Source organism: Mauremys mutica, chromosome 9 (genome assembly GCF_020497125.1).
Source record: "Mauremys mutica isolate MM-2020 ecotype Southern chromosome 9, ASM2049712v1, whole genome shotgun sequence".
NCBI classification, from domain to species: domain Eukaryota; kingdom Metazoa; phylum Chordata; order Testudines; family Geoemydidae; genus Mauremys; species Mauremys mutica.
In genome coordinates, this window is record NC_059080.1 from 75,609,504 (window position 1) to 75,631,527 (window position 22,024).

At 41.8% G+C, this 22,024-nt stretch overlaps 1 protein-coding gene across 2 annotated transcripts in view; it reads right to left on the reverse strand.

Moving 5' to 3' along the window:
- PLSCR1 (phospholipid scramblase 1) overlaps positions 1–22,024 on the reverse strand; it is a 49,068-nt gene that overhangs the window by 17,399 nt on the left and 9,645 nt on the right. For both annotated transcript variants that reach the window (XM_045030995.1, XM_045030994.1), the window contains exons 2-7: positions 18,715–18,744; positions 17,748–17,849; positions 13,885–14,054; positions 13,020–13,062; positions 10,772–10,992; positions 5,114–5,275 (exon numbers count right to left, since the gene is read on the reverse strand). In XM_045030995.1, coding sequence (XP_044886930.1) covers positions 5,114–5,275; positions 10,772–10,992; positions 13,020–13,062; positions 13,885–14,054; positions 17,748–17,849; positions 18,715–18,724 — 708 coding nt within the window. In that variant the 5' untranslated portion in view covers positions 18,725–18,744. The remainder of the gene's footprint in view (positions 1–5,113; positions 5,276–10,771; positions 10,993–13,019; positions 13,063–13,884; positions 14,055–17,747; positions 17,850–18,714; positions 18,745–22,024) is intronic.

The window sequence follows — 22,024 nt, forward strand, 5'->3', positions numbered from 1 at the left end:
CTTCAGCGCATTTACCTGTCCAGTACAAGGGCTGGTCAGGGACGTGGACTTTTGCTGTCTATGACAATTATTCTGTCCCCATGATTCTGGGCAACCACTTGGCCCATCACGTTGAGCCGCCAGAAACAGAGGGAGTGGTTACACGCAGCCAAGCCAGACGAGCTGCTGCACCCATCCCTGTTCCTCAGCCATCCACCGAGACCTCGCCGGTGTTACCAGAGAGGGTGGAACCGGCTCCCATACCAGCAACTACAGCAACCATAATACAGCCAGTCCCAGGGCCGGAACTGGAAAAACCAGCAGACAACCCTACCCTAGAGGCTCAGCCGGAGCCTGAAATAACACCTCGTGGACCAGCGGAGAGCGGTTCACAGTCAACAGAAACAATCTCATCACCTACATCACTTCCAGAGGAACTGGTGTCTCCCGCCTCAAGGGAACAGTTCCAGACTGAGCAGGAAGCCGATGACAGCCTCAAGAAAGCATGGGCGGCGGCACGCAGCAACCCCCCACCTCTCAGCTCTACTAACCGATCCCGGTTCGTTGTGGACCAAGGACTTTTATACAAGGAATTTCTTTCTGGTGGACACCAGGAGGGCTGGCATCCTCAAAAACGGTTGCTAGTTCCGACGAAGTACCGGGAAAAGCTCTTAAGCTTAGCCCATGATCATCCCAGTGGCCATGCTGGGGTGAACCGAAGCAAAGACAGGTTGGGAAGGTCCTTCGACTGGGAGGGGATGGGCAAGGACGTTGCCAAGTATGTCCGGTCTTGTGAGGTATGCCAAAAGGTAGGAAAACCTCAAGACCAGGTCAAGGCTCCTCTCCAGCCACTTCCCATAATTGAGGTCCCATTTCAGCGAGTAGCTGTGGATATTATGGGTCCTTTCCCAAAAAAGACCCCCAGAGGAAAGCAGTACATACTGACTTTTGTGGACTTTGCTACCAGATGGCCGGAAGCAGTAGCTCTAGGCAACACCAGGGCTCAAACTGTGTGCCAGGCCTTAACTGACATTTTTACCAGGGTGGGTTGGCCCTTTGAGATTCTAACAGATTCGGGAACAAATTTCCTATCAGGGACCATGAAAGACCTGTGGGAAACTCATGGGGTGCATCATTTGGTTGCCACCCCGTACCACCACCAAACTAATGGCCTAGTGGAAAGGTTTAATGGAACATTGGGGGCCATGATCCGCAAATTCGTCAATGAACACTCCAATAATTGGGATCTAGTGTTACAACAGTTGCTGTTTGCCTACAGGGCTGTTCCACATCCCAGTTTAGGATTCTCACCATTCGAGCTGGTGTATGGCCATGAGGTTAAGGGGCCATTACAGCTGGTAAAGCAGCAATGGGAGGGGTTTACACCTCCTCCAGGGACTAACATTCTGGACTTTGTAAGCAACCTTCAAAACACCCTCCGAGACTCTTGGGCCCTTGCTCGAGAGAACTTACGAGATGCTCAAGCGGAGCAAAAGGTCTGGTATGATCGACATGCCAAGGAGCGGTCCTTCAAGGTAGGAGACCAGGTCATGGTCTTGAAGGCGCAACAGGCCCATAAGATGGAAGCGTCCTGGGAAGGACCATACATGGTCCAGGAGCGCCTGGGAGCTGTTAACTACCTCATAACATTCCCTGATTCCTCTTTAAAACCTAAAGTGTTTCATGTTAACTCTCTAAAGCCCTTTTATCCCAGAGAATTACAGGTCTGTCACTTTACAGTTCAGGAAGGAGATGACACCGAGTGGCCTGAAGGTGTCTACTACGAAGGTAAACGAAATGGTGGTGTGGAAGAGGTGACCCTCTCCACAACCCTGCAACGTCTGCAGCGGCAACAGATCACGGAGCTGTGCACTCACTTCGCGCCCTTGTTCTCAGCCAACCCAGGACGGACTGAGCAAACCTGCCACTCCATTGACACAGGTAATGCTCACCCGATTAGGACCCCACCCTACCGGGTGTCACCTCATGCCAAAGTTGCTATTAAACAGGAGATTGACAACATGTTGGAGATGGGTATCATCTGCCCTTCTACCAGTGCATGGGCATCTCCAGTGGTTCTGGTCCCCAAAACAGATGGGGAAATACGCTTTTGCGTGGACTGCCGTAAGCTAAATGCTGTAACTCGTCCAGACAACTATCCAATGCCACGCACTGATGAGCTATTGGAAAAGTTGGGACGTGCCCAGTTCATCTCTACCATTGATTTAACCAAGGGATACTGGCAGGTACCACTAGATGAACCCGCCAGGGAAACATCTGCCTTCATCACCCATGCAGGGGTGTATGAGTTTTCTGTGCTTCCGTTCGGACTGCGGAATGCACCTGCCACCTTCCAAAGGCTGGTGGATGGTCTACTAGCAGGATTGGGAGACTGTGCAGTTGCATACCTCGATGATGTGGCCATTTTTTCTGATTCATGGCCCGAACACCTAGAACATTTGAAAATGGTTTTAGAGCGCATCAGGCAGGCAGGACTAACTGTTAAGGCCAAAAAGTGTCAAATAGGCCAAAACAGAGTGACTTACCTAGGACACCAGGTGGGTCAAGGAACCATCAACCCCCTACAGGCCAAGGTGGAGGCTATCCAACAGTGGCCTGTCCCAAGGTCAAAGAAACAGGTCCAATCCTTCTTAGGTTTGGCCGGATATTACAGGTGATTTGTACCACACTACAGCCAAATCGCTGCTCCACTAACTGATCTGACCAGAAAAACCCAGCCAAATGCAGTTAAGTGGACTGATGAGTGTCAGGAAGCCTTTATCCAGCTTAAGGCAATGCTCATGTCTGACCCTGTATTACGGGCCCCGGACTTTGACAAACCCTTCCTAGTTACCACCAATGCATCTGACCGTGGGGTAGGAGCGGTTCTCATGCAGGAAGGACCGGATCACAACTTCCATCCTGTCATGTTTCTCAGCAAGAAGCTGTCTGAGAGGGAAAGCCACTGGTCCGTCAGTGAAAAAGAGTGTTACGCCATTGTGTATGCCTTGGAAAAGCTACGCCCATACGTTTGGGGACGGCAGTTCCAGCTACAAACCGATCATGCTGCACTAAAGTGGCTTCATACTAACAAGGGAAACAACAAAAAACTTATCAGATGGAGTTTAGCTCTCCAAGACTTTGATTTTGAAATTCAACACATTTCAGGAGCTTCCAACAAAGTTGCTGATGCACTCTCTCGTGACAGTTTCCCAGAATCTAGTGGCTAAAAAGTGTTCTTTACATGTTATATGCTTAGTAGTATATGTAATAGTGCATGTGTTTATTACTCTGTTGGTTTTACAGGTTAGGAGGAAATCACCGCCAGTGCTCCCACTGTTGGTGATTTGGGGGGCGTGTCATAAGTAGTTACTTAAGGGTTAAGTTCTACCTGTAAAGGGTTAACACAGACCTGGTGAAACACCTGACCAAAGGACCAATCAGGGAAGAGAATTTGAAAATCCCAGAGAGCGGGAACTTGGGTCTCTGTGTTCTTTGTTCTGTGTTCTTAGCCGTCTGGAACTACACCAGCCCAGACGCTTAATCAAGTCTGCTCATCTTTCTGAACTAATTTCTTCTATTCAAGCTAGTGAGTATTAGAAGTACTGGGTAATTTCATATAAGAATCCTGTGTCTGCAATTCCGTGTGTTTGTATTGATTATTCGTAATTTTGCCTGTATTGTTTGTACTGAGGAAAAGGGAGAAATTTCTCCAGAGATTAATAAGATTAGACCCTATGAATGTCTATCTTGGATTCATAGAGATTGTGTATTTTTTTTCTTTTTTTATTCTTTTAATAAACTCTTTTAGGTTCAGGACTTGGTTAAGTTCCTTACCTGTGGATTCAGGGGAAGGAAGCTAGGCGCCACTCTGTGGAGACAAGGGTTGTCTCCAAGCAGAGAAAGCAGGGAAGGGAGAGGGAAGTGAAAGGAATCTTTCTCCCTCTGTGATTTGATCTGTGCTTCCCCAGGAAAGTCTCTGGAAGGAGGAGGGGGGAACAGAGGGGTGTCTCGATTCACCGAATCAATCGAATGGTGGCAGCGAAAAGGAAACCTACCCTAAGGGTTAGGGTGGGGGGAGAATACATGCGGGTCCCCATCTTTGAACCCACAAGCTCAAAGTGGGGGTGAGACCCTATGACAACAGTGCAGCACAGTAATGCAGAAGGTTGCAGGGCTACACTGTTAGAAGTGCTGTAAATCAAGGTTCCTTCACCCAGTGTCAGGTGTTTACATGGAAATTAAAAGATTACATGATAAGTTTCCAAAGTAGGGGACAAGACATATGTCAACATTATGTCTTTTGAAAACTGGTTTCAGTGTTGAAAGCCATGTAAAATGGCTATTCCCAAGAACATAATGGCTACTACGTTTGCTTAGAATGATCTTAAAAATCTTTGCTTATGGTTACTATACACTGTTTTAAAAAAACTAGTATCTGGAATATGAAAATAGGATTCATTAATTCTTCATTAGTTTAAGAATTAATTACAGAATTAAATAATTTATAATAAAATTACACGATCCATTTATGCTGATCCATTTTGATCATTTACATCAATTACTGGATAATTAAGTCAGTGGATCTAGAAAGTTGTCATTTAATTAATATTACTTAAATATACAGTACTAAGGGAAAATTATGTACAGAATTTATTCAGAAGTGTATATTGAATCTATTTTTACTACTTAAAGTAAGATAATGTAATGACATTTTCCACTGTTATTTCATTAAAATTAAAGAGATTTCAACACCACAACAGTGAAACAACTGCAATATATTTAAGGTATACTCTAATTAGCGCAAAAAGCTTCACTTCAACAGGAAGAAAGGGAAAAAAGGACAAAATATCTAAACATTCAATATATCATGGTTTGGTAATCTGAAAGTTGATTTATTATGACAATGGTTGAAACCTGGGTTATTTACCAAGATAATTGTTTTCGAAGATTTTCATATGCAAACAGTTGGACTACCCAAACACCAAATGTTATTACTGAATGCATTACAACTTAGTTTTGTGGGAAATGGTCCGCTAGTAACAGTAAGACGAGTTACAGATATTAAACTATTAGGAAAACCAGCTAATTAAAAACAGAAGAGAGGAATACAAACACTTTAAACATTACCTACCTCAAAATTAATATCCGCACAACAGCTGCATACAACGCATGGGCCAATGATTTTAAATACATCCATTTTTGCTTCATTTTGAACAGTAAATTTAGGCAGACAGGGGTGCCAGTTTTGTTTTATGTAGCCAACTGGTGTACCTGGAGGGGCCTGAACTTCAAGCTTCAAAAGAGAAAAACACAACACCACCACAGACGTGTGATAAAAGTTAAGTATCTGCATAATTATTCCAATGTGTTTTAAATGCTTGTAAAATAATCTTCAGCATAGAGAAATACTGTAATGCAGAGGGTGGGTTATATAGTCTACAGGAACTGTAGCACTTTAAGATGACACAGATTACATTCTTGGTGTGCATGCGCCCCCCTGCTCATAAAATCAAATTCTTTTGAATAGCAGTGTCCATTGTGGCAGATAGATTACAAGTTGGCAAAATCATAACACTGTTCCTATAAATTTTATGCTTTGTCTCATAGTCAGTATTGATTTTTCCTGTTGATCATCAGTAAGGCTATGATTTAGCCAGGGGTATTTTTAGTAAAAGTCATAGGCTGCCCAAGCAACAGCCAGTGTGGCTGGCCTCAGGGACTGCCTGAGCAGCAGCCGGTGTGACTGGCTGCAGGGCCGACTCACCGACTGGCTGCAGAGCTGCTCCAGCAGCAGCCAGTATGGCTGTCTCTGGGACCACCTGAGCTCCTGGCCCTAGAGCCAGCTGCTTTGGCTGCCCTTGGGTCAGCAAAACTGGCTATTGCAAAGTCACAGAGGTTGCGGAAAGTCATGGAATCTGTGACTTTCGTGACCTCCGTGACAAACACAGAGCCTTAATTATGAGGCACAGGGAGGCGAAGTGTTTTAAAGTGTTCTGGCTCAGGTTGGCTCTGCAACTCACAGGAACACTTAAGGAAAGAGATTGACTGGTGGGAGGTGGCCTCCTAGCTGGCTTGCCTGGGTTGAATGACACACTGAAGTCTTCAGAAGATTCAACCTCAGTCTGCCCTCGTTGGATTTACATGTGTACTTTGAAAAAGCCTTGCACTCCAAGCAACACTTAGACATACACCCCCTCACCTAACCAAAGGAGGCATCTAGCATGAACATTAATGATGGACATTGCCAAGTCACAGAAGGGACAGATCTTGATTCCTGGAGGTTGGTCTTGTGTACAGAGGGAGAAGTGGGGGGCATTGGGTCCTAGATATGGAGGTTGGGAAGAAGAAACTCTATCAATGCCTTGTTTCCACAGGGAAATTAACTCCCCGCCACCCTCCAAACCAAAGTGTATGCTAACATGTTGAAGAGACGTGCAAACCACATGGTTCAACCTGAAGGAACTGTGATGTGGTTAAGCCCACTTTGCCTCTCATACTCTAAACTACAGTAATTGCAAGGGCTCCCACAACAGGCACTGCTATTCAAAATAATCTAATCGCATGTTCACACGCACCAAGAGTGGAATCTGCGTGGAAAAAAACCACTTGAAGACTACAACTGTTTCTTAAATGATTCAAGGAGGTTTGTCTGAACATTCTGTAAGAACTGTCACACATGCTACCATAGTTTAATAAGTAAAAACAATGTTCCCACCCCTCACAACCCTCCAACCCCAAAAGCTGCTGGACCCATAATACTATAAAAAGCAGTGAGTTAAGTTAAGCCAGTGGAAGCTTTAACCTTGTCCTAGTAAGAGATTTAATAGTGGTTTAATTATAGGAATTTCAATATTGTTTTAATCTACCTGAACAGTATTAAAACTGAGATTTTGCTTAATATAAAATAATTTTACATTCCCAACTCATGTAGAGTTTAACTGCAGATCACTTTATTTGCATATCTATATATAAACTTTATCTGTGTATCCGCAAGAGATGCATACAAAAATTTGTAGCAGAAATGGAGAGCAGATTGTGACTCTAAACAGAAGACCATCTTACTCTGTAGCCCATTAGAGCTAGCTTAGCCTTTTATTTTACTCAGCAGTAACACAAGGAACCTATAGGCTTGTATTCTATAAGACACTGGCTTAAGCAAGTTAGCATAAGTAAAGTAGGCCTTGTGATTCTGTGTATAAGAAAGGTTGACAAGAAGTTGTGAGGAACAGTGCGTGTGTGTGGGGGAGGAATAAACATGGGGAAATAGTTTTACTTTGTGTAATGACCCATCCACTCCCAGTCTTTATTTAAGCCTAATTTAATAGTGTCCATTTTGCAAATTCCAATTCAGGATAGGACTGGCCTGTCTCCCAAGATCTGTGAGAGTGATGGATACGATACAATCACATTTGCTCCAACCCCTCAGACAGAGACAAACACTTACAAGATCTCTATCAAGCGTTCTTACAACTACAATACCCACCTGCTGAAGTGAAGAAACAGATTGACAGAGCCAGAAGAGTACCCAGAAGTCACCTACTACAGGACAGACCCAACAAAGAAAGTAACAGAACGCCACTAGCTGTCACCTTCAGCACCCAATTAAAACCTCTCCAGCGCATCATCAAGGATCTACAACCTACCCTGAAGGACGATCCCTCACTCTCACAGATCTTGGGAGACAGGCCAGTCCTTGCTTCCAGACAGCCCCCAATCTGAAGCAAATACTCACCAGCAACCACAGACCACACAACAAAAACACTAACCCAGGAACCTATCCTTGCAACAAAGCCCGTTGCCAACTCTGTCCACATATCTAGTCAGGGGACACCATCATAGGACCTAATCACATCAGCCACACTATCAGAGGCTCGTTCACCTGCACATCTACCAATGTGATATATGCCATCATGTGCCAGCAATGTCCCTCTGCCATGTACATTGGCCAAACCAGACAGTCTCTATGTAAAAGAATAAATGGACACAAATCAGACATCAAGAATTATAACATTCAAAAACCAGTCGGAGAACACTTCAATCTCCCCGGTCACTCCATTACAGACCTAAAAGTCGCAATATTACAACAAAAAAAACTTCAAAAACAGACTCCAATGAGAGACTGCTGAATTGGAATTAATTTGCAAAATGGACACCATTAAATTAGGCTTAAATAAAGACTGGGAGTGGATGGGTCATTACACAAAATAAAACTATTTCCCCATGTTTATTCCCCTCTCACCTCCCTGTTCCTCACAACTTCTTGTCAACTGCTGCAAATGGACCATTTTGATTACCACTACAAAAAGTTTTTTTCTCTCCTGCTGGTAATAGCTCACCTTAACTGATCACTCTCGTTAAGAGTGTGTATGGTAACACCCATTGTTTCATGTTCTCTGTGTATATATATATCTTCCTACTGTATTTTCCACAGCATGCATCCGATGAAGTGGGCTGTAGCCCACAAAAACTTATGCTCAAATACATTAAATCTTTAGTTAGTTTACTAAGGATTGACTGACAGCGTGATATTTGGGTAAGATCTGAGATACATATTGTCTTGAGTATATGTCTGATCCTTTGGGATTAGAAAGAACCTCACATATGGTTAAATGGGTTTTCAATAACCTGTCACTATATTAGATTGGGTTGTCTGGATGGGAGCGAAGTGCTGGAATGCCTAAAGGGGACTGTGTTTGGCTTCTGGTTAACCAGTGTGGTACTGGCAGAAGCTCTTTTGTTACTGGTTTGGTGAATCTGATTATAGAATAAACTACCAGTCTGGGGGGACTGTCTGTCCTATTTCTTGCAGTCTGCCCTGAGTGTGGCATTCTCAGTGTGGTCTATCCCAGGCACCTGGTCACAGGTCTATGACCCTTAGCATAGATAAAATGGCCCAATGATTACCCTAGATTTTGGGGAACTGGGAATAGCTTGCTCAAGAGAAGGAGTTGGTACATAATGATACAGGGCAACCACAGGAACACTGAACTGATACTGGGATTGGGTGTTTTAGGATAGAATCATTGGTATATGTTTAACCACAAACCTGCTTTAGCAATAAGTGACATATATGATAATGAGTTAAAAGGCATTAATATGTTGTTAACCTATAGGATAAGGGCACCCCAATATTAGGAGTGTAAGGAAGTTAGATTTGGACATGGAAGGCTGGGCATCTGAATGAATATTCATGATAGTGCCCAGACCCTATAATAACTAAGCCACCATGTAGCTGGGGTAAGTTTTCCATCACTGATAACAGCGAAGAGCTGAAGGGTCAATCACTGACCTCTGGGGTTCTGGATCATCAGAGTCATTTGGCATGTCAGGGACAGGGCTGGTCCTTTGTCTCTCACCACAAAGTTCCCAAGGAAGGATGTGAATATATATATCAGTACATGAGTATATGCAGGCAATGACACCAAAGATATCCCTAATACTGTATTACTACTACTTGTGTATGTGGTTTAGAGCTTTCTTGTCTTTACAGATTGTTTTAATAGAAGTGGCTAAGGCTTTGCTTTGCTCTCAGTGTGCTTTGCCATACATCCTGGGGTTCCCTACAAGATATTTAACTTGTTAGTTTTAATTCAATGAGGGTTAGGTCAATGGTTCATGAGCCTGGTAATTTTTTGTCCTCCTTTACTTATTATCAATATTCAGAAAGCTAAATTCACTTATAATAATCAAAATTTTGAATTAAGTTGGTTCCTCATTAGGGTCCAATCCTAAAAAAGTGTTGAATACCTACTTTTCAGGGAAGTCACTGATGTCTACAGGATCCGAAAGGAAGGATTCACAGCATTAAGCCCATAGCACAGGGGTGGGCAAACTTTCTGGGCCAAGGGCCACATCTGGGTGGGGAAACTCTATGCAGCGCTGGGGTTGGGGTGCAGGAGTGGGTGTAGGAAGGCATGCGGTGTGCAGAAAGGGGCTCAGGGCAAGGGATTGGGGCAGAAGAGGGGTACGAGATGTACAAGGGGGCTCAGGGCAGGGAGTTGGGGGTGCAGAAGGGGTGCGAGGTGCAGGCAGGGGGCTTAGGGCAGGGAGTTGGAGGGCAGGGTGCAGGAGAAGTTCGGGCTCTGGCCCGGCACTGCTTACCTAAAGCAGCTCCGGGGTGGCAGCGGTGCACACCGGGGCCAAGGCAGGCTCCCTGCACACCCTCCCCGGCCCTGGCCCTGCGCTGCTCCAGGAAGTACTGCGGCCCTTGGGGTAGGGGTGGCAGAGGGCTCCACATGCACTGTCCTTGCCGCACCTCCAGGTACCTCCCCTGAAGCTCCCATTGGCTGCAGTTCCCCTTTCCCGGCCAATGGGAGTTGCGGGGGGTGGTGCCTGGAGGCAAGGGCAACGCACGGAGCCCTCTGCCCTGCCTCCCACCCAAACGGCGCAAGGACGTTGTGCTGGCCGCTTCTGAGAGTGGTGTGGGGCCCATAGCGCCACGGGGGGCAATCCCACGGGCCGGATCCAAAGCCCTGAGGGGCTGGATCCAGCCCGCGGGCTGTAGTTTGCCCACCCCTGCAAAATGTCAAAAAAATGTCATAGCAAAATGTCAAAAAAATGTCATAGCAAAATGTCAAAAAAATGTCATAGCAAAATGTCAAAAAAATCCAACAAAAAGGAGACAAAAGTCATGAGAGAAATTTTCAAAAAACCCTCAAAAAAACAAACAAACAAAAAAAAAAACACAGATCCCCACTAAATTACAGATGAAGTTAACCTTGTTCCACCTCACCTCTTGACACAAAACAAAATCTCTGAAAGGTGCAGGAAAGAGAAAGGAATATCTCACCTCTTGCAAGCAGCAAGGACAACAGCATGAAGAGCATCTGAGAGGTCTCTGCAATGTTATCACTTCTTGACCCATATTGTCAACGATCTTCATGGTGAAAGGTCGTGATGGTCCACAACAATTTCGAGTACAACAATCATTTTCCTCCGCTGCAAAATATACTCTTTGGCCCAAACTGTTTTTGATTTCATATTTATTGTTAGTTTCAAAACCGGTAAGAACTGAAAATTAACAACATTAAAAAGCTATTTAGTTGATACACTAAATATAAGTATTAATAGAAACAACAGAGGCCCCAAGCAGGGTCAGAAACCCACTGTACTAATCCCTACATAAACACATAGGAAAACATGGCCCTTTCCCTGAAGATCTTACAATCTAATAAGATTACTAACATGGGGGGATGGGGAAAGCTTATAAAAGAGATACATACACTTCTACCCCGACAGAACGCGACACGAATTTGGATATAACGCGCTAAAGCAGGGGGGAGCCCTGGGCCCTTTAAAGCGCCACCCGAGCCCCGCTGCTTTACCGCGTTATATCCAAATTCGTATGGAGCCCCAGGCCCTTTAAATCCCCACCCGAGCCCTGCTGTCAGAGCTCCGGCAGCGATTTTAAGGGCCCAGGGCTCCCCACAGCAGCTGGAGCCCCGGGGCCTTTAAATCCCCATCAGGGCTCTGGCAGCCAGGCTTGGGCAGTGATTTAAAGGGCCAGAGGCACCAGCCGCTGTGGGGAGCCCCGAGCCTTTTAAATCCCCACCCGAGCCCAGCTGTCAGAGCCCCGGCGGGGATTTAAAGGGCTTGGGGCTCCCCACAGCGGCTGGAGCACCAGGCCCTTTAAATCACTGCCGGGGAAGCTGGTCCAGTCCGGCATGGAGTACTAGCTCTTGCCGGTATGCCGTACCGGACCAAACCCAATATAACGCGGTCTCACCTATAAGGCGGTGAATTTTTTTGGCTCCCGAGGACCACGTTATATCGGGGTAGAGGTGTATATATTTTCAATGTATTATTTTTTCATTATGAATAAGTTGCTAACTATTCCCATTTTTTCTTCAAAACTAATTAATGCCAACAGTGAGTTCTTTTAGATATTATAGCACAGGTGAGACTTACGGTATCTCAGGATGGAGAAGGCCTTATGATCAGTTCAGAAAAGGTGTTCCACAGGTGAGATGCAACAGAGGTGTTTGTGTGAGAAGTGACAAATGAGCAGACAAGACAGGCACCACTGTCACAGTGGATGCAGCAGTGGGGAGCAATGCAATAAAAAACAAAAGTAGACAGCTAGGGAGGGGTAGAGTTGTGAATAGCCCTGACAATAAGAAAAAGAAGCTTTAAGTTGATGTGGAACAGCTGGAGCCAGCGGAGGGATCCGGAAAGCAGCATGATACTGTTAGAAGTGTAAGCCAACAAGATTATTTTAGCAGATGTGATTTGAATGGACTGGAGGGGGGAAAATGTGTGTGGAAGGGAGGCCAGTGAGTAGATGGTTACAATAATTGGGATAGGAAATGATGGGGGCCTGAACAAAAAACAAAAGAAAACAGATGGATCTTAGAAATGTTATGGAATGAAAAAGCAGCAAGATTTGGGTGTAGCCTAGTTGCAGAGGGTAAAAGAGCAGGTATCAACAACATCATCAATATTAAGGGCATGAGTGACATCAGGATCATGATGTTGTCAAACATGGCAAAGAACAAACAGAGTGGAAAGGATTTGGGAGAAAAGATCAATTAGCTAGCAGCGAAGCTTCCAGGAGGAGATGTCAGAGAGATAGGCCGAGATGTAGGATTAGATTGAATTAGATAGGTCAGAAGTAGAGAGGGAGATCTGTAAAGATGATAGTTTGAAATCACATGAATGAGTGAGATTAGATGTAAAGATTACACTTTTAAATTAGAAACTGTCACATTTTTATATATCAATTTGTATTTTTTTAGAAGTTCAAATAAATTATGTTTTAAGTTTGAGATACCGAAAGTAAACAACATTTTAAGAATCGGTGCCACCCCCACTCTCCTCCCCAAAATGTACTATTGTAGGGAATTGATTAAAGATACAAAAGACAAAAAACAAATCAATAAAGATCCCATCTTTAAAAACAATGAATAAATAAAGAATATCTATCATTAAATAAGACTGGTGTTTAACACTCACATATAATTACTTGATATAGGACCACAGTCATTTAAAATATCTCCAGTATAATAATCTTCCATTTAGCAGCATAGCAACGTACATACCTTCCAGAAGCTCAATTTGCTGATGAACTAATATCTGGTCAATCTGTTATAGTGGTTAAAAAACAGTTTCGAATAGAAGTTAATAAATGAAAGTTATAATTAAATTTAAAAAATAAAATCTACAAGTATGTCAGCTTTTATTTTTCAAAGATTAGATTTCAGGATACAAAATTATGGATCAATTCATAATTATAACGTTAGATCATCTACATTAATTGTGCTACAGAAATGGTCTCTCTCTCACACATGTGATCACCTGGGATGATTAAAAAGATCATTCAAACACTAAGATTCTAATTTTGTGAGCTGCTCTGTTGTGCGCTACATCTATTTGAAGATACTTGGAGGTGGAGAAGGAGAATGAATAGTAGTGCTCAGAAAAAGTACCACATTGAAAATCATGAACTCTGATGTGCTACTGATGACCATACTGTAATATAGGCCTTTGCCACACCATACTACCCTTACCTAGTGTCACTGTTTCTGATACAACAATGTACAATAGAGCAGTACCCATTCTCATTTTAATTTTAAATTCTTGGATAAGATTGTCAAATTGGGTGTCAATTAGTGGTGGACACTTGTCTGCTAAAACTGGGACTATGCAGTGTTGTTGCAGCCATGTTGGTACCAGGATATAAGAGAGACAAGGTGGGTGAGATAAAGCTGGTCTCTCTCCCCAAAAGAAGTTGGTCCAAGGGATAGATTTTTAACCTCTGACCTAAATGTAAATGGCTCTGTATCGCCAATACAACTCATGTAAGCCACTTGATTTCCCAAAGTAGATAAAAAGGTACTTAAATGCGCAGGTATCTATTAGCTTTGTATTTTCATGGGAGTTTAAAACGGAGAAGAATATAGGTACCTGACTTAGGTATTCTAATCCAGGTGGACAGCTGAGAGGGGGAGGAGGTGCTGGCATCCAAGCTGCCCCACTGGGCCCAGAAGGCTGATTTTGGACTGGAAGGCCCCCAGGTCCATATGGAGCTCCTGCTGGGTAACCCTGGAAGGCATTATTAGCTTGTCCTGGAGCATCTAGTTTGTGGAAAGAGAAACAAAACACAAAAACACACACAATTCTGAAAATTAGATATTAAAAACATAGTTTCAACACATCAACAAATGCACTTCTGAAGTTCTAGCATTTTAAACTATTGAGAGCCTCATAGTGAAACTACATTACATAATTAGGCTTGGCAGAAATCAATTTATTTTAAACATTTTTCAATGATTAATAATTTACATTTTCACAGTTGTGCAAAATTATGGGTTGTAAGCTTTTTTTTGTTTTTATCTATTTAAATTTTTGGCAGTTGTGGGAAGTTATGAGGAGGTTAGACACTTATTTTAATGACAGTAGTTGCTGAGATTCAAAAGTTAAAGCTTTATAACCATTAAAACAAAATATACAGAGTAAATATCCTTAAATCGAACTCCAATAAGTTCTCAAGAAGCATTTTTCTTACTCTGCCTATGTGTGCATTTCTATTATAATAGATGGAAATATTTTGCCATCAGTTTGTGTGCATAGGGTGAAATTGATGTTTAATGATCAATTAGGGGGGAGGGATAGCTCAGTGGTTTGAGCATTGGCCTGCTAAACCCAGGGTTGTGAGTTCAATCCTTGAGGAGGCCACTTAGGGATCTGGGGCAAAAATTGGTCCTGCTAGTGAAGGCAGGGGGCTGGACTCGATGACCTTTCGAGGTCCCTTCCAGTTCTAGGAGATTGGTATATCTCCAATTATTACCTTTATTACCTTTACCTATGATAAAAATCTAATCCTTCCAAGCTCACCCATAATTCAGTTCAATGATCCTCAACCTCTGAAAGCTGGAGAGCCACTACAACAGCAAAGTGAGTAGCCAGGAATCACAAAGCTGCTAACTGATGCCGTCGCTCTGTTGTAACTTTCACATCATGATAATGAATCGCATCAACAGGTCATTATTTACCACTGCAACTCCAGAGCTCAAACTTCGCAGTAATATTAAAGACACCGCTTAACTATTATTTTGTGGCTCTTTGACTGACACAGTCGCTCCTCTCTCCCTATCTTCCTTCTGGCTGTTTGCAGCATATATAGGGCACTATACTCTTTCCTTTCTAAAAAGCTGCTTCTCTCTCTCCCCCTGTCTTTCAGCACAGCAATAACCTGTATGAATATCAGAGGGGTAGCTGTGTTAGTCTGGATCTGTAAAAAACGACAAAGAGTCCTGTGGCACGTTACAGACTAACAGACGTATTGTAGCATAAGCTTTCATGGGAGAATACCCACTTCGTCAGACGCATGCATCAGTATAACCTGCATCAGTATAACTACATCCGTACAAGGGTCATTGTATGGCTTCAACTATATTGGTATACTTAAAGCAATACAACTTATGTGTAGACAAGGTCAGCGAATAAACAGGACTTACAGGGAAGCCATCAGAGGATAGAACACTGACAAAGACTCAACAGACCTAGCTTCTATTCCCAGCTCTGCCATTGGCCTGCCTGGGTGACCGTAGGCAAGTCACTTCACCTCCCTGCGCCTTGGTTTCCCCATCAGTAAAATGGGGATGATACTAACCTTCTTTGTAAAGCACTTTGACATCTACTGATGTAAAGTGCTACACAAGAGCTAGATATATTTATTATAATAAGACAAAATATCTGAAACCAGATATTTTACATCCTTCACATTAATATGAAAACAAACCTCTCTCCCAAGTATACCAATTTCATATAGTAAGACACCTATAAATAATCTACAAATTAAATGTAATAAAAATGAAGCTGCTCACTTGATCTCATCATTACAATTTAAAAGTAATATACAGCAAATGAAAATAGAATAGATTTGAACACGGAAAAGTATTTGATAAATGGCTGTAAGATTGCCATGTTGTGAAGAGCAATTTGAGAACTTTTAGAAAAATATTTTCTATAGTTACTTATCTGATTATCTGCTTATCTGCTATTTTAGAGATAGTATGTGTCTATAAAAGTCAGTCTGAAGCTTTCAAGCATGTACTATAGTCCTATATATTTAATTATTTTTGTCTAAATAGTGTCAAGAAGTTTGTCATACTGTACATACATACACAGAAATAAAATAACTGCATCATGATTTTAGCTATATTACATGATCAATCTCCCATTTATTTTATTTGTCCACACAGAACTCAGTATAAAAATCAGATTCAAGTCATGCCGTTTAACACTTAGCATTGTGATAGGCCCACTAGATGGCGCACACAGTATATATTTATGTTCATGGATTAAAGATCTCTCTGTATCTGTAATATAAATTCTACACTACCAGAGGAATGTGTTATCTATAGCAGTGCTGGTAGTATATAAATATTTATTTTGAAGATAAAATTGAACAAATGTGTACAATGTTCATGGAAGTTATATCTAAGAACTAAAGAAGATTCAAATTTAGCATGAATACAACATCAAGCTGGTACAAGTTTCTCCACCTACAGAAAGTAAAAAGTTTAAGCTTCCTCCTCTACAATGAAGCAAGAATTATATTGAAACTATGAAGGATGTTCATGCAGAGTTATTCACGCACTCCACTGTTTGCAAGAGATATTACCACAAACACAGCCTTAGTAACAGCTAATCCACCCAAATGCTTTGCATGTTAGCTTTTTATAGGACTTGAAAAGGGCATCTTTTCCAGTGAAACTGTGGATTACACTACAGCTAATAGCAAGTAATTACAATCTATAGAGAAGATTCTTAGCTGGTTTGACTATGACAATGTGTGTTTGTACTTAATATCAGGCTCAAACAGTGAAAGAGCAAACTACACTGATCTCAGAATTTAATCTTTCTTGTTCTAAAAAGAACAAACTTTTTTCAGTCTCCACAATGCATAATCATTATTATTTGCCAAGTGCTGACAATGTTTACAGAACTTGAGAATAGGGTTGCTCTGCCACAAAATGCATAAAATCCAAAAGACAAGCAGGACAGGCCAATACATAACAAATATAACTCAATATTTAAGACATACAAGATATCACTGAGTGTGAAGGTTCAAGTCAGAGGCTTTCTTACATATAAAAAAGCAAAATAAAAATGTCAAACATTCATATTTCAGCAAATTATTACTTAAAGGGTTATCGGAAGTGGTGTGTTCTGGGGGAAAGATTTGAATGTAGAGAGGGAGGTCACTCAGCAAAGAGGGAGAGAGAAAAAGTTTTAAGCTTCTGTGACAGTGTGGAAGAAGGGGCAACGCAATGGGAAAAATAATGGGGGGAATTCAGATTGGAGGCAGGTAAGACAGAAACAGTAACAGAGATGGAGATTATAACTTCTCCAGTTTTAAATCCAGTTCTGAATTGCTAAAGAAAACGAGTAAAATATTTTTATTTTAAAAGAGACTATTGACTGAGATGTAGAGGTCAAAAGCAAAGAGCTACCATGCATGCTACTTCTGCAACTGCACTATCTTCCTTGCCATTGCCCCCACAACAGGGTTTTCCTGCTGACAGGAGATTTTCTGACTATTTAATTTTCCTTTATAGGTAGCATGTTACCACAGTAATACTAAATAAAGGAAAGAACAATCAAGCTTTTCTACAAAAAAAAAGTCTAAACATTTCATCCCGGAAAATTAATAGCAGGGGAATTAGTTCACAGGTGGTTGCCATCTTGGAACACAAACTATTTTTTCTGGAGACAAACCAGATCAGTTTATGTTATGACATACAAATGATCAAATAACTTACTTTGGAAAGTTTGAGGTGCGTACTGAGGATATCCATAAGGAACTTGATTTCCTGCATAACCTGGAGGGTAAGCGGAATTTGGAAATTCAGCAGCTTTATTTGCTGGAAGAAAGAAACAAATATTCATTTTTTTTTGTTTTGTCAAATTAAAAAACAAATCTATAAAATGAACTTATTTCCTTTTAGATAAGATCTATATGAAAATTGTGACAAGTTTGCTGTATTTAAACAACATGAAATTCCCTTAAAAACAGAAAATTTGTTTTAAAAAACGCTAATGAGAAATTTTACATTATGAAAGAATCAGAACAATTTAGATGCATTCAAATCCCAAAAGTGCTGAAAGGAAACAGGTGTTGTAAACTGTATCTAGTTAGGAGGTTAGTTAATTCTTATTTCATACCAGCAACTTCCTTATCTGTTTCTCTTGTTTCAGAGTAGCAGCTGTGTTAGTCTGTATCCGCAAAAAGAACAGGAGTACTTGTGGCACCTTAGAAACTAACAAATTTAAAGTTCTTGGTACCATTCTAACTCAAATAATTACTTGTGAACATAAGCCAGCATTCAACTGGAGAATTAAATAATTCTCCTCATTCACTTTGGTATAATTTTTTCTCACTTAATTAATAAGCAGCTTTACAGGTTCAAGGTCCTTGAGATTTTTTTTTAAATAGTCCCTGCTCCTGCGTTGTATCATTTCACTCACAAGGTACCCATTATCTGCTCATCCAGAAAACTTAGGCCTGGTAAGTACTTATGCTGATCACTGCAGTTGACATGTGGCTATGTGTCATAAAGATATTAACAGGGATTTAAACATCTGTGTTGAAACTCATTTATTCTAAGAATACCTCCCACTACTACTGTAGTAATATATATTGCTAATTTAGCTGTTTAGTTTAGACTCTTGTAAGTGATCCAAATATTAGAAGACATCTAACCAACGTTAATGAAATATTTTACTCACGTAGTTCCATGGCTCCGTTTACAAGTGTGTCTGCAAAATAAGACATTTGTTTCATGCTTTGGAAACAGAAAAAGCCCTCTGTTACACAAAACTCACATTTATGGTTTTCTATTTATAGGTAATCAGCCAAGAATACCTTCAGACGATGTATAGAAAGGGAAAGGGTACAATTTTTTCAATCTTCTTAGGCCTGGTCCACACTAAAAAGGGGGTTCGAATTAGGGTACGCAAATTCAGCTACGGGAATAGCGTAGCTGAATTCGAAGTACCCTAATTCGAACTACTCACCCGTCCAGACGCGGCGGGGTCGAACTCCGCGGCTCCCCCGTCGACTCCACCACCGCCGTTTGCAGTGGTGGAGTACCGGAGTCGACCGCGGCGCTTCCGGAGTTTGAACTATCGCGTCTAGATCAGACGCGATAGTTCGAACTCCGAGAAGTCGAACTCACCGCGTCGACCCGCGCGGTGAGTATGGACCTGCCCTTAGCTTAATCGATTTAAGTATGAAGAGGGCTTTTCAATCATGTTAAGGCACAGACTGACATGACTGAAGCAGAGTTAGCTGGCTATCTGGTAGAAAGGGGTCAGCCTAAGTTACAACACAGCCAGCTAGCATGAAAAAGAAGGAAGAAGAAAAATCCAGACATCTGTATCATCCTGCTGCTCCTGTGACCAAATTTCAATAAAATTGCTAATGAGGAGGAGAGACTAGGAAATGAGTAGAATTTTTTGAAGTATGAATAAAATGGGAAAAAACCCATTTATATTTGGCCCTGCTTCAGCATAGGAGGATGGACTAGTTGACCTCTCAAGGTCCCTTCCAGACCTATATTTCTATGCTTCTGTTTTTTTCAGATCAGAACATAAGAATGGCCCTACTGGGTCAGACCAAAAGTCCATCTAGCCCAGTACCCTGTGTTCCGACAGTGGCCAGAGGGAATGAACAGAACAGGTAATCATCAAGTGATCCACCCCCCCGTTGCTCATTCCCAGCTTCTGGCAAACAGAGGCTAGGGACACCATTCCCACCCATCCTGGCTAATAGCCATTAATGGACCTATCTTCCATGAATTTATCTAATTCTTTTTTGAACCCTGTTACAGTCTTGGCCTTCACAACATCCTCTGGCAAGGAGTTCCACAGGTTGACTGTGCATTGTGTGAAGAAATACTAAGAAACAATATACAATGAAGGAGGAAATTCCTGCCTGGTTGAATCCACAGATAAAGAATCCATTCTAGAAAAAAGGGTGGAGAGCTGCAGGTAATTTGTAAAACCTTTCTACTGTTAGATAAGATATTACTGGATTTAATGGTAGACCCTCTCATAAGTATAGGGAATACATAATCAAACAGGCAATAACTTACCTTCCAGTGAAAGACAATGGAAACTTTAATTACATCCACTGTAACTTGAAAGGGAGGTAAATATCATTTTTTGTAAAAAAAAAAAGGAATTCCTTCAACAGAATTAATATAACAAAAAAGTTTCAGCAAATAGAATTCCACTACTGTGAATGAACCTGGCATGCACAAACACTTCACAATTTGTAATAGTACTGATACTAATCTTTCTATCACATAAGCCACTTTATGAACTTTGGACTTGTGAAATAAATTGTAATAGAGACTTTATTCCAGTATTTATATGTCCCTTATCCTCATGGTATCCAAAATCATAATAGTAAAAAGTATTACATAATCTTGGTATCTTGGCACTGGGGTTCCCCAGGTAAATGGAGGCTGCTGGAGCAGGGTGGCTGTGAGAATATAGATATTCAGGCCTGCCTGTAAAGGCCTATACTTTAAGAACTTTGGTGCATTTTTATCACTTAGCTAGTTAAAGAGGTATAAAAACAAAGCATCAATATCACAGTCCGCCTGTGTATGGGCCTTCTCTCATTAGGATAGTCTGAGGCCTTGTTCTTAGGCTAAGGCCTTTGGCTAAGCAGCAGGGGAAGCGTACAGTCACATCCTCAGATTCCAAACCAATCACATTGAAATAAGGTGGTATTGGGCTGTTAGGAATACAATCGTGTCTTGATAGTGCCTATCACCACCAGATAAAGATGGTTAAGGAAAACTTAATTTGATAGCATCCTGTCTGGCAAGAAATCACTTATCATTGGTTATGAAATGCTAATTTCTGTACTATTTTTTGTTTATGGCCCCCATTTTTCTATTGTTAATCAGTCTGGTTCTCTAATTGTTTCTATCTGCTGTATAATTAATTTTGCTAGGTGTAAGTTAATTAGCGTAGTGGGATATAATCGGTTAGAGAATTATGTTACAATATGTTAGGATTGATTAGTTAAATTTCAGTAAAATGATTGGTTAAGGTATAGCTCAGAATATTACTATACAAACTAGGGTCAAACAGGAAGTGGGACGAAGGGAAATTGAAATCATGTTTGCTAAGGGGGACACGGGGTAAACGCTCTGTGATGTCAGAGCTGGGAAGGGGGACACGGGGTAAACGCTCTGCGGCGTCAGAGCTGCATGACAAGAACTAGGGAAGTGGGAGAGTGAAGGGAAATCCCTCTAACCGTGGGTATGAAAAAGAGAAGAAAAGGAATCCCACAAGCACCTATTCACTAACTAGACTCCTTCAAGAAAAACACTGTTACTGAAGGAAGGGGTTTGTAGCAATGTATCTCTCTCTCTCTCTTTCTCTCCAGGGTTCCATTTTGCTCAAAGAAGCAGTACCCATTCACCCAGACAAAGCACCAAGTGCTACGGTTTGAGCAGGAATCCAGGCAGAGGACTTGAGTCCCCACTGCCTTGCACAATGTGTAGTCTTTGACACTTGCATAAAACAAGTGTAAAAGTGCTTCCACTTTGCACAGGTGTAAACTAGGCAACATGGAAGGCAGAGATTCAGAGCAACCAAGTGCTACTCAGTGAGATTCCCCATAGTCCTGGTGACAACAAGCACCTGATGAATAATTAGATTATTTTTTCCCGGCATTTCAGAAGTCCCTCTGGTCTTTGTAGTTAACCACACTACCACTTCCTTCAATGACACATTAATTACTTTTGTTGCTGTTAGTGCTGAACCATTGATTAAGCAGGAGATGATATAGATCCATGTAGTAACTCAGAACTACATGTATATCTTGAGAAAGTTTAACAGCTAGTTTGTTTCTTCTCTTCCAAAAATTAAATATCCCTAGACAGTCTGCACCTGGATGAAACTGAACCAAGGCAAAAAAGACACAGTGTTTCTAGAAAGGGGCCATTTTGCATAGAGTTAGGCACGTGTCACCACTGTTCTTGTGAGAAAACAGTCTAGGCGACTAACTCCAGGAGAG